This window comes from Aquarana catesbeiana, unplaced genomic scaffold (genome assembly GCF_042186555.1).
Source record: "Aquarana catesbeiana isolate 2022-GZ unplaced genomic scaffold, ASM4218655v1 unanchor237, whole genome shotgun sequence".
In the NCBI taxonomy this organism is placed as follows: Eukaryota; Metazoa; Chordata; class Amphibia; order Anura; family Ranidae; genus Aquarana; species Aquarana catesbeiana.
The window spans coordinates 1,280,062-1,298,247 of record NW_027362665.1 but is presented as its reverse complement, the minus strand read 5'-3'; the positions used below and the strand labels follow the sequence as shown (position 1 = coordinate 1,298,247).

Here is an 18,186-nt window from a genome sequence, read left to right as displayed (position 1 = left end):
GGTCTGTATTTAGTGGGGGGATCTATACTGAGGGAGGGGGTCTGTAGTTAGTGGGGGGTCTATACTGAGAGAGAGGGGTCTATACTGAGGGAGGGGGTCTGTACTTAGTGGGGGTCTATACTGAGGGAGTGGGGTCTGTACTTAGTGGGGGAGTCTATACTGACGAAGGGGGGTCTGTATTTAGTGGGGGGATCTATACTGAGGGAGGGGGTCTGTAGTTAGTGGGGGGTCTATACTGAGAGAGAGGGGTCTATACTGAGGGAGGGGGTCTGTACTTAGTGGGGGGATCTATACTGAGAGATGGGAGTCTGTAGTTAGTGGGGGGTCTGTACTAAGTGGGGGAGTTTTTACTGAGGAAGGGGGGTCTGTAGTGGGGGATCTATACTGAGAGAGGGATCTGTAGTTAGCGAAGGGGGGTCTTTACTGAGGGGGGACTATAGTTGGTGGGGGGGGTGACAGCAATTTTTTCCGCACCGGGTGACACCACCCCTAGTGACACAACTTATTTAGGGGTCTATTCATAAAACATTTGCATAGCAATTCCTCCATGGAAAGTGCATGTACATTCCTTCTGTGTGAATGGGATGGGGAGAACAAACGTTGATAGACTTTTTGCCGAGCTGTTTGAATGGTTTACATTGATTTAAAATGGAAAATACCATATTTACTATTAGATGGTGCTAATTTCTTTGATACTTAGCGCCATCTAAAGGCCAAATGCAGTATTTCCCATTTTAAATCAATGGCTGGTTTATTAGTGTTTGTTTAAATAACTTTTATGATACACTAAAAATATACGGCGGACCCTCAGTGTGCCGCCTACCTAATTAGTATGTCAAAAAAGATGAAACAATACTAATATATGGGGACTGAATAACCACAAAAATGTTAGAGTAAAAATGACAAAATGAAAAAAAGAGGGAAAAGGAGAGGATGGGAGCTCATGGTATGAAGATTAAATGGCAAACTTGAAATAAAAACCTGTAATAGCACAACCAAGCCTGTGGTAGCACATATCTATGGAACTTCACTCACCATACAAACATGATTAGCAAAAAAAGATTTATTGGTGTCAAAGATAAGAAAGACATTAAAAAACATCATGCATACATTAGCATTAAAGCTATAAAAACAAAAGGACATCTCTGGACAGGAGGTGCAATTCCACCCAAGTTGCAGGAGATGTAAAAATGCTGTAATACAGCTGGGATAATATCCCCAGGTCTAAGCGACCTCTGAAGAGTGACCCAAGTGTTGATCTGATATTGAAAAAGGGAGAATGGATAAAGTCAAAGCACAAAGTGGAAGCTATGAGATGATATGAATGGTTCTCCGATCTGCATTGGAAAAAGGTGGACAAGTAGATGATTGTATTGATCTGGAAGGTAGGTGTAAAGAAATAGGGGGGGGTTGCTGGGTAACAGTGGTCAGGAGGAGATGTACAAGTGGAATAGTAATGAATATGGGGGTCCAATAAAGTGATGTGTGGCTCACTAAATCCAGAAGAACATGGTCCTCCTTGGCCTCCCTCTCACTGTACCAATCAGAGTCCCTATGAGGACTCACTCTCACACCCCAAATGAAAGAGCAATGTGAAGAGGTAATCCTTTCCAGAAAGTAATAGTCCTTTCCAAAGAATGGTAAATGTATTTATACTGTACTTATCAGCTTGTCATCAAGTCCACAGGTCCAGGGTCCCGGGGGAAGGTCCTCCCTTGTCCGTGAAAACAGCAGTCTTGTAAAGTGTGTAGAACCATATATGGGTCAAAGGCATGTAGTCCAGAGATGGGCCGCGCTGGCCTGACCGCTTTCACCCATCTCTGTCGTCTCCATCAGAGGCTGGTTCCCAATGCCGTCCATTGCACTTTTATCCTTCAGTGTCTACTTAACTCACAAGTGTATGAGTCCAATCTCCGATATTACAATCAAACCATGCCTGACAAATGGAAATTAAGGGCTCTACTAGCCAGAATTTACCTCAGTGATTTCCTATGACCATCAGCTCCATCTAGTGACCATAATGGGGTATTTTTCCTGAAATACCTCAATAAAAATAGCACAATACCACATTATGGCCACTAGATGGAGCCAAGGAAATCAGTGTATGAAATAAAATACATCCAATATTCATCACAGCCGGGTGAATGCCGGTCACATTCATTCAACTATTTTTTTTTTTAATAGACCTCTAAGTGTTTGTGAAATATTACACCACAAAATGTACTCAGCCAATGAGAGGTAATGACTCCATTTTTATTTTTCTCCTGCTATCAATGGCCAACACGGTACAACACTTCATCCATGTCTTTGGTGATCTCTGATCTCCTTATGAACTGTTTCTTACATGATGAAGATCAGCCATGGAGTATATCTGAGGTGTATATCAGGGTGTGCTTCTTCCCCACATGAGAGCTGTGATGTCCAGCAACATTCATATAGAAGACATTTCCCGCACTCAAGGCACTAATACACCTCGAGGGTTGTGTGAGATCCCTGATGTACAGGAAGACAGGACTTCAGTGAGGAACAATTCCCTCACTCAGGACAGGAATACGGCTTCTCCCCCGTGTGAGATCTCTGATGTGTGTAAAGATTGGACTTACGGGAAAAACATTTTCCACACTCAGGACAGGAATACGGCTTCTCCCCTGTGTGAGATCTCTTATGTCTGGAAAGATGGGACTTCTGTGTAAAACATTTCCCGCACTCAGGACAGGAATACGGTTTCTCCCCTGTGTGAGATCTCTGATGTGTGTCTAGACTGGACTTCGCTAAAAAACATTTCCCGCACTCAGGACAGGAATACGGCTTCTCTCCTGTGTGAGATCTCTGATGTGTGTAAAGACTGGACTTCATTGAAAAACATTTCCCACACTCAGGACAGGAATATGGTTCCTCCCCTGTGTGAGATCTCTGATGTGTGTAAAGACTGGACTTCATTGAAAAACATTTCCCGCACTCAGGACAGGAATATGGTTTCTCCCCTGTGTGAGATCTCCGATGTGTGGAAAGACTGGAGATTCGTGAAAAACATTTCCCGCACTCAGGACAGGAATACGGCTTCTCCCCTGTGTGAGATCTCCGATGTGTGTAAAGATGGGACTTGTCTGAAAAACATTTCCCACACTCAGGACAAGAATATGGCTTCTCCCCTGTGTGAGATCTCTGATGTGTGTAAAGATGGGACTTCACTGAAAAACATTTCCCGCACTCAGGACAGGAATACGGTTTCTCCCCTGTGTGAGATCTCTGATGTGTGTCTAGACTGGACTTCACTGAAAAACATTTCCCGCACTCAGGACAGGAATACGGTTTCTCCCCCGTGTGAGATCTCTGATGTGTGTCTAGACTGGACTTCGCTAAAAAACATTTCCCGCACTCAGGACAGGAATACGGCTTCTCCCCCGTGTGAGATCTCTGATGTGTGTAAAGACTGGACTTCATTGAAAAACATTTCCCACACTCAGGACAGGAATACGGTTTCTCCCCTGTGTGAGATCTCTGATGTGTGTAAAGACTGGACTTCATTGAAAAACATTTCCCGCACTCAGGACAGGAATAGAGCTTCTCCCGTGTGTGAGATTTCCGATGTGTGGAAAGACCAGAGATTCGTGAAAAACATTTCCCGCACTCAGGACAAGAATACGGCTTCTCCCCTGTGTGAGATCTCCGATGTGTGGAAAGACCAGAGATTCGTGAAAAACATTTCCCGCACTCAGGACAAGAATACGGCTTCAACCCTGTGTGAGATCTCTGATGTGTTTTAAGATAGGACTTATCTGAAAAACATTTCCCGCACTCAGAACAGGAATACGGCTTCTCCCCCGTGTGAGATCTTTGATGTCTGTAAAGATCGGACTTCATTGGAAAACATTTCCCACACTCAGGACAGGAATACGGCTTCTCCCCCGTGTGAGATCTCTGATGTTTGGAAAGGCTGTACTTCAGTGAAAAACATTTCCCACACTCAGGACAGGAATACGGCTTCTCTCCTGTGTGAGATCTTTTATGCCTATTAAGATAGGATTTAAATTGGAAACACTTCCCGCACTCAGTACAGGAAAGCCTCTTATCTGTTGGAAGGACGGCCCCGTCCCTCACAGTCTGAGGTTCCTCAGGATAAGAGGAATACGATGGTCCATCTACACTGTGTGGTGCCGGATGGACATTTGAGGTAGTCGGGTTTTCTCCTGGGCTATACTGTGTGATGTCCTCATCTTCTACTTTACAGTCTGGAGACAAAGTGAGACAATCCTCTGAGGTTTTCCTCATCTCCCGTCCATCTACTAAAATAGAAATACAAAGATTATTACTAGACATGAGCAGATTGGTTCCCCTAAACCAGGACTCCACCCACATCAGGCAGCTTTGTCTCTGAGGATCTTACAATTCCCCCCTCAAGGTAACTAGTAAATGGGTCCTCTGATCTCCTACCAGTTCATTTCTTTAGTCATGGACCTAAGGCTTGATTCACACTAATGCGTTTTTTGATACATTTTGCAGAAATGCAGGAAAATTTTGGAACATGTTCACATCAATGCATTTTAGTGCCTCTGCATTTTTGGAAAGGGTCGGGGACTTTTTTTCCGCAAAATGCAGCATTTTGCATGTAATAGAATTCAATGGACCCGCATCCAAAATGCAAGTACCGCGTTTTTACCGCGATTTGCATTTTTTATTTTAATTTTTTTACACTGTATATAGCTGGTTGCTGGGGCGTGGCCTGACCTAGCAGGAAGATGGAAGCTTAATCCCTGAGCTCCTGCCACCACAGGGAAAAGCTGACTGGAATCTGAGGTAAAATTGCCCCTAAATCCCTCCAAATCATGGGGACTGCATCGCGGAACTCTTCTGCCTCCCGCTCCCCCCGCGAACAATTAGGGGACGAGGGTTATAATATTCCTGAAATGCTTCATACCAGCAGAGGGAACACAGGGCCTTCCCTCCACAGACACTCACACTCTCAGGCTTCTGAGGCAGCCCTGACAGAACCACCACACACAGGATCTCCAAACCCTCACAGGGATAGAAATGTCATTGAACTCTCACCACAGCCACACTTAAACATGCAGGACCTGCGGACCATCGCAGAGGATATCAAAGACACCTTATCTGCCGCCATTTCAGAGCTCAGGCTCGATATCCGTGCGCTCAGTGACCGAGTTCTCACAGTTGAAAGAGTGACTGAACGCCATGATGTGACTATCTGCAAAGCTGCGAATCGCATTGACTCCCACACATTACAAATGAGAGATATGCAACGCCACCTGGAAGACCTCGACAATAGAGGTCGGCGCCATAATCTCAGAGTCAGAGGACTGCCAGAGGCCATCGAGGGAGAACAAATAGCCTCCACTGTGACTGGAATCTTCAATGGTCTGCTTAATAGACCACCTCATACACCCATTGATATGGAAAGGATCCACCGGGCCTTACGTCCCAAGGGAAGGGAGACGGATCCCCCGAGGGACATCATTTGCTGTATAATAGACTTCAAACTGAAGGAAGAAATTATCAGACAAGCAAGAAGCAGACCTCAAATTCTCCATGATGGGAGAGCAATTCAAATCTATCAGGACCTCTAAGGAATCACCTTACAGCACCGCCGTGATCTGAAGCCTCTGCTGGACGCCCTTCGCACGAAAGGTATTCAATATAAATGGAAATTCCCGTTTTGCCTTTCTGCCTCCACCCAGGGCCGCACGGCTCTCCTGAGAGTACCAGAGGATCTCCCACACTTCTGTGGAACCCTGGGCATACCCCTGGTAGATGTCCCTAACTGGTATGCAGAGTTTCGTCACTCAGTGACAAGCAAAGAATCACCTCAGGAAGAACCCATGGAGGCGCAAGATACCAGGTACCGTAGGAGAAGGTCCCCATCCGCCCCCAGGCACCTTACCGGTACCCACATTCACTACCAGGGGGGCAGCCCCACAAACTCACCGAGGCTCAGGAGAGCTCGCCGAAACCGCTAGCCGGCCTCAGATACACGCTACCATGCAATCTCAGTTTGCCCTGTTCGGCTTTAATCAGTTCTCTCACACTGTTAACCTTTAATTCAATGTTTATGTGACTGACTTTCTTCAAGAGATATTCAGCACAATAGATGTTTTGCATCTTTACTGGGTTCGGATTGTGTCCCTGTCATGGACATTGCAAGTTTAGCTAGAAAGCAGCAGCACTTGCCTATGGAATGAACACCGCCCATATGTCTAGTGGAGTGTTCTAAAACTACATGACCCACAACACCCTGCGGTTTGTACCCGCCCCTGACCTGGTAGCAGTTCTGTACAGTGTCACTTCCGCCCACAATCTCCCTGACAGCAAGGAAAAGCCTCAAGAACATCCGACGAACACTGCGACTGTTACCTGGACAACGCCTCACACAGATCATCACACTCAATGCTGACTTCCAAAGCCGCGTCTCACATGGTCTCCTCTTCTACTCCATCGCTGGCGGCAATCACTCGTGTACTGACTGAGGAGCCTACAGGGGCTACCCCCTCCATCTACATGTCCTGTACAGACACTCAACTGATGTGACACCTACCTGCAGGCTTATACACAGTGCACTACATCCATCTACATGTCCTGTACAGACACTCAACTGATGTGACACCTACCTGAAGACTTATACACAGTGCACTACATCCATCTACATGTCCTGTACAGACACTCAACTGATGTGACACCTACCTGAAGACTTATATACAGTGCACTACATCCATCTACATGTCCTGTACAGACACTCAACTGATGTGACACCTACCTGCAGGCTTATGCAGAGTGCACTACCGCTATCTACTGGCCTGTAACTGTAACTTTACCCAATCACACTTGCTGGCATGTTAGGTTGCACGGTGAGGTATGAGGTATATTCCACACTCTCTCTATGGGAAATCTTCGAGTCTATAAGTTTAGTATTCCTCAGACTTTCTAGTTGGAGATCTGTCACTGATTGCATGGTCAGCTTGCTGACTGATTTACTTGTTTATTTACATGTTACTCCGGTTACAGTGTTCTATCCGTCTTTTGAGATTTTTGTGCTATTTTTAGGCCCTATAAATGTCCTCTTTTTAATTACCTCACACGTTCTGAGGCCGACACTTGACCCATGAGAGGGCACCCACCTTTACAAATCCCAGATTTAGCCGTGATAGTATTTAATGGCGTTTTGGGTGCCTTCTGGTATGGGGGCTGGGTGGTGGTATCAGAACTCCCAATATTTCTATATGATGGTTCTTGTATGCTGTTTGTGTAATGATGCATTTACTCACCCAAATCCCACCACCCAGCACTCACGTTTCTTTGAGAGTATCCCCTCGCCCTATTATATATCCCCCAGAAAATACGTTCTCCAAAACCTCCTCCTTTTATCACCTGAAGACCCTGTGGTGGCGGACTATACCATTCTTTCCTTTACCTATAGTCCTCCTTCACTGCTTAATGATTGCCAACCCCCACACAGTTGTGAGTCACGGTGCTGTTACACCCCTCGGGGTACACACATCGTACCCGCACTGTACCTTACCGATACTGTACAGTTTAGAGGTACGGGAGCAAGTCACCCCCAAACCTCATCGGTTTCACCCCAGTTACCTCAACATTACACTTAAGCCTGCCATACACTGAACAGACCCACATCCTGATCGCCTAGGTCATCCCTCTCCCTTCACTCATACTTATGGCGGATGACACAGACCCCCGGGCCTCACCGCCTGACCTACATAAGCACCTACAGACACTCAAACTCTGCTCAATCAATATACAAGGCCTTAACATCCCAGAGAAAAGGTCTAAACTGTTCTATTTCCTACAACGATCGAAAATACATGTAGCACTTATACAGGAAACGCACTTCAGGACGGATAGCATCCCTAAACTGTATAATCACCAATTCCCACTGGTGTACCACGCTTCCAACACCGAGGCTAAATCCAAAGGAGTCTCAATCTTAATTTCTAAACAATGCCCCCTGCAGGTGACAGAAGTCCAAAGAGACTCCCAAGGGAGATTCCTATTCATTAAAGGCACTCTGCACCACAGGCCTGTCACAATAGCTAACATTTACACCCCTAACTCGCAACAAGTGGCCTTTTTTAGAGACACCTTCCAACAACTTCTCAGCTTCCAATCAGGTACTCTGATAGTAGGAGGTGACTTCAATGTCGCTCTGAATCCCTCCCTTGACACATCCAATGGTGCTTCCTCCCTAACCTACAGAGCCTTACGAGCTATTAAATTGCAACTCAGCAACCTGTTACTTCACGATGCCTGGCGCACATTACACCCCAACACTAAGGACTTCACCTTCTTTTCTGCACCTCATAACAAATACTCCAGAATAGACCACTTTTTCTTATCCCAAAATGATCTCACACACCTCTCAAAAGCCACGATTAAACCCATGGTTCTTTCTGATCACAACCCCATATTTATAACTCTAACCCTCCCGACGACCCATGGTAGGTCCAACATATGGCGACTTGATAATTCTCTACTGACCGACCTGGACCATATTCAACAAATTACCACGAGCCTCACCCAATACTTTACAGAAAATACAACAGAAGACACCTCTCCTATCTCCGTTTGGGCAGCACACAAATGCGTCATAAGGGGGAAATTTATCTCCCTTGTGGCCCAACGAAACAAGATTAGAAAAGCACGAATTAATGAGCTGACCGACCGCATACTAACACTTGAGCAAGCACACAAAGCGTCGCTAGCAGCTTCCACATTAACGGAACTAACTCAGACCAGAGAAGAACTTCTAGAGGAACTTAACCATACACTAAAACGTAACTACGCCATGACCCAAAAATTATTCTATGAATTCGGCAACAAGTCGGGTAAACTTTTAGCCAGAGCGCTTCAAGTTAAGAAAGCGGCCCATACCATTCACAAAATTACAACACCGACTGGCGACGCCCTTGTTAATACGGATGATATCTCTGACCATTTTGTTCAGCACTTCTCCAAACTATACAACCTCCCCACCACACTCCCCCCTGCAGCCACCTCGGACCGAATGGCAGCCATTACCGACTTCCTTGCACAATACTGTCCCTCCCCCCTCTCTTCAGATGAATCCTCGGACCTTGATCTCCCACTCTCAGGAGAAGAAATTTTAACTGCATTAAAACAAATGAAACCGGGCAAAAGCCCTGGCCCAGATGGCCTGTCAGTTAGCTATTATAAGTCCTTCCCAGACACCCTCATTGCCCACCTCACCAAAGCCTTCAATAATCTCTCACCAACCTCTAATACGATGAGGGACATCCTTGAAGCACACGTCACTCTCATTCCCAAACAAGGCAAAGACTAGGGCTGAAACAACTAATCGATTAATCGACAACTAATCGATTATGAAATTAATCGATTACTATTTTCATAATCGATTAATCGGCCAGTAACATAATGGGGTTAAAAAAAGAACTAAAATGAGCTCTTTATAGTACAAATAGAGCAAATAATCTCTACTGTAAATAAATTAAATAAATATATTTAGTTGGTCTACCTGACCGTGGTTTGGTTTCAACAGAACCCCTCATTTTCCACTTCTTGATTAGAGTTTGAACACTGCTGATTGGCATTCTCAATTCCTTGGATATCTTTTTATATCCCTTTCCTGTTTTTTTTTACAGTTCAACTACCTTTTCCCGCAGATCCTTTGACAATTCGATTTTGACCCCACTAACAATTAGAAAATCGAACGAACGTTCTTAAAATGACATTTTTTTGTCATTTGTCGGGGAAGACATTGTTTGTTTTTTTTAAATAAAAAATAGATCTCTGAGTCTGATGATATTTATCAGATTCACCCTTTAATAGTATATACAGTATATCTCCTCTAATAGTATATACAGTATATCTCCTCTAATAGTATATACAGTATATCTCTCCTCTAATAGTATATACAGTATATCTCTCCTCTAATAGTATATACAGTATATCTCTTCTGTCTGTTATTCTCAGAGTGGATTAGATATTTTGCTCCCTAACCATATAGTTGGTTACTTATATTCACCACTGCATAGAGATATTTAAGAATAAATTGCCTTTTTTTAAAACTTTACATATTAACTAAATGATGCACCACACTTTTTTTTAAGGTTATTAACCGATTAATCGATTAATCGAAACAATAATCGGCCAACTAATCGATTATGACAGTAATCGTTAGTTGCAGCCCTAGCAAAGACCCCTCATTGGTCTCTAACTACCGCCCGATTTCACTTCTGAACGTAGACCTAAAGCTCTACGCCAAAGTGTTGGCAAACCGCATTCTCCCTCTGCTACCCAAATTAATCTCCCTTGATCAAGTAGGTTTTGTCCGTGGCAGGGAGGCCAGGGACAATACTATCAAGGCTCTAAATATCCATCCCTGGCTCTCCAAAACATCCACACAAGGTTTTTTCCTGTCTTTGGACGCAGAGAAGGCATTCGACAGGGTGGCCTGGGACTATATGGAAGCGACTTTAAGAGTAATGGGTTTCCCATCGCATCTACTCCAAATGATCCTGGCGCTATACTCTGCACCTACAGCTAAACTTAGGATCAATGGCCGCCTGTCGAACGCCTTCTCTGTCTCAAACGGAACCCGTCAGGGATGCCCCCTATCCCCGCTCATATTCATCCTTACTATGGAACCAATGCTCCGCAGATTAAGAGACAACCCGGACGTCAAAGGCATTAACATTGGTTATAACCACTATAAATTAGCAGCCTATGCAGATGACGTTTTACTCTTCCTCACGGACCCTATAGTCACTATCCCCAATCTTCTTAAAGATTTCTCATTATTCAAAACCTTGTCAAACCTTCAAATCAACTTTACAAAATCGAAAGCACTGAACATCTCCCTACCAGCCTCACTGGTCACCCAATGCAAACAGAACTTCCCCTTTACATGGGAATCACAGGACATTACATACCTGGGAATCAAAATACCTACCAAACTACAGGATCTCTACATGAGAAACTTCCAACCCGCGCTTCAAAACATACAAGCTGATTTAAATAAATGGCATTTCGGGTCTTTCTCCTGGTTGGGTAGGACAGCCATATTAAAAATGAATGTACTGCCCAAACTTCTTTACCTTTTTCAGGCAATCCCCATAAAGCTACCCACCTCCTTTTTTACATCATACAAGCGTATGTGCAGGACTTTTATCTGGTCGTCCAAGACCCCCCGACTAAGCTGGGATAGGCTAGTACTCCCCAAGCTATTAGGGGGCCTTGGCCTCCCCAACATTCAAAAATACCACTGGGCATGTCATCTAACTAGGATTGTAGATTGGCATCTGCATCGTTCCAATAAAGCCTGGATTACACTTGAGGATTCTTTCACTAAAACCCTGCTGTCACATCTACCCTGGATCAATCACAACTCCATTCCTAGAGATTTGGTGACACATCCCTTTATTGGAGCCACATTGTCCCACCTTAAATTAGCCGGCAAAGCACTCGATTATACACCACACCCAGGCCCTATGACCCCTTTGGTCCGTAATCCTGACTTCCTGCCAGGCCTTGCCTTAAGAGATCTGCACAGGGAATCATGCACAGCCCCCATCAGGGCACACCACTTCTTCCAAAATGGTGAACTCCTCCCCCACCAAGCCATGGCAGCCAAACTCACGGAATACAACATCCCCTTTTACAAGTACCTACAATTAAGACACTTTTTTACTGACGCCAAATCCATCTCACTGTGGTACCGAGAGCGTACACCCTTTGAATTGCTATGTGATAGTTCAGAACCCCAACGTCATGTGATCTCTACTGTTTACACATTCTTATTTTCAAATTGCAAAATTAAAGATGATAAGCTTATCCGTCGTTGGGAATCAGAACTGTCTATAGACTTAACCTCCACTGAATGGGAACATATACACAACCATATTCATAAGGGCTCCATTAATGTATCCACCCAGGAAAACAGATACAAAATATTCACCAACTGGTATAGGACACCTGATAAGATCCACAAAATGCACCCCTCGGTCCCCCCGACATGCTGGCGTTGCAATGCGGCGCTTGGCACCCTCATTCATATCTGGTGGGAATGTCCTCTTATCATACCGTACTGGACGGAAATTCACCGCCTTATCACCCAAATTATCTCTTACGCCCCAGACTTCACTCCGGCCCAATACATGCTCCATCACACCTCCATGCCCCTCTCCTCCTACAAAAAATCCCTTACCCTACATCTTATCAATGCAGCCAACCTCTGTGTCCCGGTTCACTGGAGGAGTTCCACACCACCCACAGTGGCTGAATGGTTCAAAAGAGTCGATAGAATGGCCGAGATGGAAAAACTCATTTACCAAGCAAAAGACAATCCCACAAAATTTAACACAACATGGGCTTGCTGGTTACACTTTAGAGTTTCCTCGACGCAGATCATTCTGCCCGGTGACCCAACCTCTCCGCCATGATCGATACATAGTTTCTGGCTGATCGTGCCCTTCCTCTGTCCATACCCTTCCTCCGTCCATACCCTTCCTCCGTCCATACCCTCCCTCCGTCCATACCCTCCCTCCGTCCATACCCTCCCTCCGTCCATACCCTTCCTCTTACCCAATTAATCCTCACCGATCATACTTAGGCGATCTCCACACCCTCTCAACCTGATACCAACATAACTCCTTCACTGTTCTGGCAGGAGCACACACCCTAACAGTTTCTGGTCTCCTTACTCCCCCCCCACTCCTAAACAACATATTATTATTACGGAGCTGCCTCTCAATCATAGGGGTACCAAATAGGTTTAAAACCACACACATTACTACACATGGCCCCCACCCATTCACAGTTAGAACCCTTTAGGGGTGAATGGGTTTAAGGGTGGCTTTGATCGGTACATAACATTACCCCGATTGGACCCCTACCCCCACACCAACCCCTTCTCCCTCACACGGAGATGCTTAATGATCCTTAGTTTATACACTTGTTAATTAGGGTATTCCCGCTTTACCATAGGAATACTTTACTGGGTCGGAACTTCACCTCCATCACTAATACAGAAGTGACCTAGTAAGAGGCTCAGTTGGCCGTATTTTGAACTCGTTCTTACATTTCTGCTTTATTTATCAATTGTATGACTTATTGATTGTATGACTTATTGATTGTATTAACAGCTTCTGTTTCAATGTATACCCGATAACTGTGACTTTATGTATATCTGAAAAATTTTAATAAACATTTATTGAAAAAAAATATATAGCTGGTTGCTAAGGAGGTAGCATGCAGGCCAGGAAAGGGAGGGGACAAGCGTGCATCCCCCCTCTCCTGAACCATACCAGGCCGCATGCCCTCAACATGGGGGGATGGGTGCTTTGGGGCAGGGGGGCTCTGCGCCCCCCACCCCAAAGCACCTTGCCCCCATGTTGATGGGGACAAGGGCCTCTTCCCGACAACCCTTGCCCGGTGGTTGTCAGGGTCTGCAGGCGGGGGGGCTTATCAGAATCTGGAAGCCCCCTTTAACAAGAGAGCCCCCAGATCCCGCCCTCCCATGTGAATGAGTATGGGGTACATTGTACCCCTACCCATTCACTAAAAAAAATAGTGTAGTGTAGTGTTATAAAATCCAGTAGACAGTTTTTGACAAGTCTTTTATTAAAAATCTTCTTCTTCTCTGCTTCCTCCTCCATCTTCTCCCGCATCTTCATTCTCCGGTCTTCTCCTTCTTCCCCCTGCTTCTACTTCCACTCTTCTTCTGTCTTCTTTGTCCGGTGTTCTTCTTCCTCTTCCGACGCCGCTGCTCCCACCGACGACCCTCCTCCGATGCTGCGTCCCGCTGATCTGTCGGCGCCGATGTCCTGCATGTCTTAAATAATGACGTGGAGCATGGCAATCAGATTGCGTCACCTGGAGGCCCCCCCTTGTGACGTCACAGACCCATCATGCCCTGGGCAGTGACGTCACAAGGGGGCATGGCCTCCAGATGACGTAATCCGATTGCAACACCCCCATCATTATTTAGGACATGCAGGACATCGGCACCGACAGATCAGCGGGACGCAGCATCGGAGGAGGGTCGTCAGCGGCAGCAGAAGAGGAAGAAGAACACCGGACAAAGAAGACAGAAGAAGAGTGGAAGAAGAAGCAGGGGGAGAAGGAGAAGATCGGAGGATGAAGATGCGAGAGAAGATGGAGGAGGAAGTGGAGAAGAGGAAGAAGATTTTTAATAAAAGACTTGTCAAAAACTGTCTACTGTATTTTTTAACACTACATTATTTTGTTTAGTGAATGGGTAGGGGTACAATGTACCCTATACTCATTCACATGGGGGGGCGGGATCTGGGGGCCCCCTTGTCAAAGGGGGCTTCCAGATTCTGATAAGCCCCCCCGCCCGCAGACCCCAACAACCACCGGGCAAGGGTTGTCGGGAAGAGGCCCTTGTCCCCATCAACATGGGAACATGGGGGCAAGGTGCTGCACTTCCTTATTTAGTCCATGATTTAGTCATTTATAACAGCGGGGCTGAGCCCCACCAGAGGTCAGAGAGTGAGGATGGGGGGAGAACAACCAAGATGAAGACTGGACTGATCCTGAAGACCACCATCATTGGGTTATTGACTCCTCCCTCATTATCACTTTCTGTTTAAGGGTCCAAAGTTTGAGGATGTTATCACATTATTATCACCATGTAAAAGTCTGTGCTCCAATCAAATCATCAGATATAAAATGGGTGTAACAAAATAGAATACATATTATGTGTATATAGCAGTGGGTAATGGGGAGAGAGCAAAATCAGGACTATGTAATGTACAACATATTGTATAAGATACAACAGATAGGACTATATAGTATCAGAATGATGTAATGTACAACATAGAGTATATAGTGCAGGGGTCAGGAGTATGTAATGTACAACAGAGTATATAGTGCAGGGGTCAGGAGTATGTAATGTACAACAGAGTATATAGTGCAGGGGTCAGGAGTATGTAATGTACAATATAAATTATACAGTGTAAGGGTCAGGACTCATAATATTGGTATTCAGTAATCAGTGGAAGATGAAATGTTTACATGAGACAAGTTGCAGAGGTCCCACACCGCTGCCTCCCATCTCCTGAGACTGCACTCAGTGACTTGGGTCTGAGACTATACAGACATATCCCTCCACCCGGCACAGCCAGCAGACAACAGAGCAAGTAATCCTGGGAGAATTGTTCTGTCAGAGATCTTACTAGACGTCTATTTTAAAAATAAACATTTTGCTGCCAGCTGAACCCCAGAATCTCCATAAATCCAGTCTAGATACATAAATTGTGTCTGCAGCACAGAGAAGGAAGATTATCCGAGAGAAATACAGGAATACAGGACGGGGAACACAGCTCAGGAAAGTGACCAGGGGATTACAGGCTGATATCACCCAGTCCCCGCCCTACTCTGGACCAATCAGTGAGCAGTATGGGTGGAGGAATGTATTTAGTGTTAATGACCCACCTGTGCTGATCTCTGTAGGAGTGTCCTCCTCTATAAATGTCCTCGTTATTCCATCCTCCTCCATAGACTGCTGATCATCCCTCACATACCTCTCTTCTTCTTCTGCTTTAACCTCAAATTCTATATCAATTGGATCTCCACTCTAAATCAAGAAAATGAGAGAGAATATCATCTGTAAGATATAAGCTTTATTATTGTGACATCACATAAAAAAAGCACACATTGTCTCCATGAGTCCATTATATAAGCTCCATCCCACCAACCTTGTAACAGTGGGGGATGGTGTGACCTTCCTGTGCGGAATCCCGGGAATACAGAGGACGGGGACATCTCTCTGGTGGGTTCCTGGTATTTGGTGGCTCCATCATATCCTTGTGTATTTCTGAAAACTCCTCCATCACTCCATACTCCTCATCCTCCTCTTTATACTCTTCTTTAACATTAATATTTTCATCCCCGAGATTTCCACTCTGAATATATAATAAAACATTCATTATAACAAACATGCTGTGTATAAGACCCCTTTAACACTGGGGCGGTTGTCAGGCACTTTAGCGCTAGAAATAGCCTCTGCTAAGTGCCTGAAAACCGCTTCCCATTCACTGCAATGTGACCTTTCAAAATCGGGCGGTGTGCTACCAAAAGTCCTCTAAGCTACATCTTTGGGGCGGGTTGGGAGTGCTGTATTTAGTGCTCCCAAAATGCCCTTCTCATTGCAATGAATGGGCAGTGCTTCCAAAGTACTTTGAAAAGGGGAGTTTTTAACACTTTTTTTGGGTTAAAAGCGCCCTGCTGGTGGCCAAAAAGCGACGCAGAAGCCCCACTTAAGCAGCACTAAAGCGCCACTAAAAGGAGCAGCGCTTTGACTGTGAAAGCAGTCTTAATCAAAACTATTTGTGATTTTTTCTTATCTACCTGATGATGGTGAGGGATGGTGTGACCTTCCTGTGTGGAATCCCGGGAATACAGAGGACGGGGACATCTCTCTGGTGGGTTCTCATTACTGGATCCATCTGTAGGAAACACACACACTGACTGAATACATTGTTTCTATGTGTTTATCAGATGATGGGGGATCTAGGTGGAGCCTCCGTACTGCTCTCTCCTTTACAATAAAGTCTCCTCTTACCCGGTGATGTGAGGGGCAGCTGATTGTCCATCATGACGTCCTTGTAGAGATCCTTGTGTCCTTCTAAATACTCCCACTCCTCCATGGAGAAATAGACAGTGACATCCTGACACCTTATAGGAACCTGACACACACAATGATACAGTCACCATCCAGACACATCCCTTGTCTGTTACTGGATAATGTCCCAGAATTCCCAGAATCCTCCTCACCTCTCCTGTCAGCAGCTCCATCATCTTCTTGGTGACTTCTAGAATCTTCTGCATGTTGTGTCTCTCAGGTTTTAGGGAGTCACATGGAGGCACTGTGATGGTCATATGATCACCTGACTTCACAAGAGGAAATCTCTGTATTGAGGAACCAATAGGAATATCATGTTAGAATCCCAGAATCCTCCTCACCTCTCCGGTCAGGTCTGTGTTTTATTAATAGAGATAAGAGTGATGTCATGTGACCTCCCAGAATCCTCCTCACCTCTCCGGTCAGGTCTGTGTTTTATTAATAGAGATAAGAGTGATGTCATGTGACCTCCCAGAATCCTCCTCACCTCTCCGGTCAGGTCTGTGTTTTATTAATAGAGATAAGAGTGATGTCATGTGACCTCCCAGAATCCTCCTCACCTCTCCGGTCAGGTCTGTGTTTTATTAATAGAGATAAGAGTGATGTCATGTGACCTCCCAGAATCCTCCTCACCTCTCCGGTCAGGTCTGTGTTTTATTAATAGAGATAAGAGTGATGTCATGTGACCTCCCAGAATCCTCCTCACCTCTCCGGTCAGGTCTGTGTTTTATTAATAGAGATAAGAGTGATGTCATGTGACCTCCCAGAATCCTCCTCACCTCTCCGGTCAGGTCTGTGTTTTATTAATAGAGATAAGAGTGATGTCATGTGACCTCCCAGAATCCTCCTCACCTCTCCAGTCAGGTTTGTGTTTTATTAATAGAGATAAGAGTGATGTCATGTGACCTCCCAGAATCCTCCTCACCTCTCCGGTCAGGTCTGTGTTTTATTAATAGAGATAAGAGTGATGTCATGTGACCTCCCAGAATCCTCCTCACCTCTCCGGTCAGGTCTGTGTTTTATTAATAGAGATAAGAGTGATGTCATGTGACCTCCCAGAATCCTCCTCACCTCTCCGGTCAGGTCTGTGTTTTATTAATAGAGATAAGAGTGATGTCATGTGACCTCCCAGAATCCTCCTCACCTCTCCGGTCAGCAGGTAGATGATCTCCAGGGTGAGGTTTAGTATCTTCTCAGTCATGTGACTCCGGTCCTCCTCCATCCTCATTGGTGCCGTCATTTGATCTATACAGGTCTCCTTGTAGACGGATAACTTTGGGAAATGAAAGTAAGAATTATTTGGATGGTGTTGGTCACACAATAATAGGATGTGGATGTGAGGGGGTAATAGGAGGGTTGCTGTACATTTTACAACTACTCCCCCCCATGGGAACAGATTTAGTTTGGACTGTTACATTTTTAAGGCCCGTTGTCTTGCCGAGAAAGTTCCCTCGGCGGATAAGTTCCTCCCCTGTACTGCGCAGGCGCAGCGCCTGCGCAGTACCAACTACTGTCAGCCGGCAGAGATAGCCGAA

The 18,186-nt window shown here is 45.3% G+C and overlaps 1 protein-coding gene across 1 annotated transcript in view; it reads right to left on the bottom strand.

Annotated features, from left to right (window-relative positions):
- LOC141122062 (uncharacterized) overlaps window positions 1-18,186 on the bottom strand; it is a 218,349-nt gene that overhangs the window by 124,175 nt on the left and 75,988 nt on the right. The window contains 7 exon segments of the mRNA XM_073611859.1: window positions 2,488-4,286; window positions 15,463-15,604; window positions 15,726-15,932; window positions 16,378-16,475; window positions 16,592-16,715; window positions 16,804-16,938; window positions 17,796-17,921. Coding sequence (XP_073467960.1) covers window positions 2,488-4,286; window positions 15,463-15,604; window positions 15,726-15,932; window positions 16,378-16,475; window positions 16,592-16,715; window positions 16,804-16,938; window positions 17,796-17,921 — 2,631 coding nt within the window.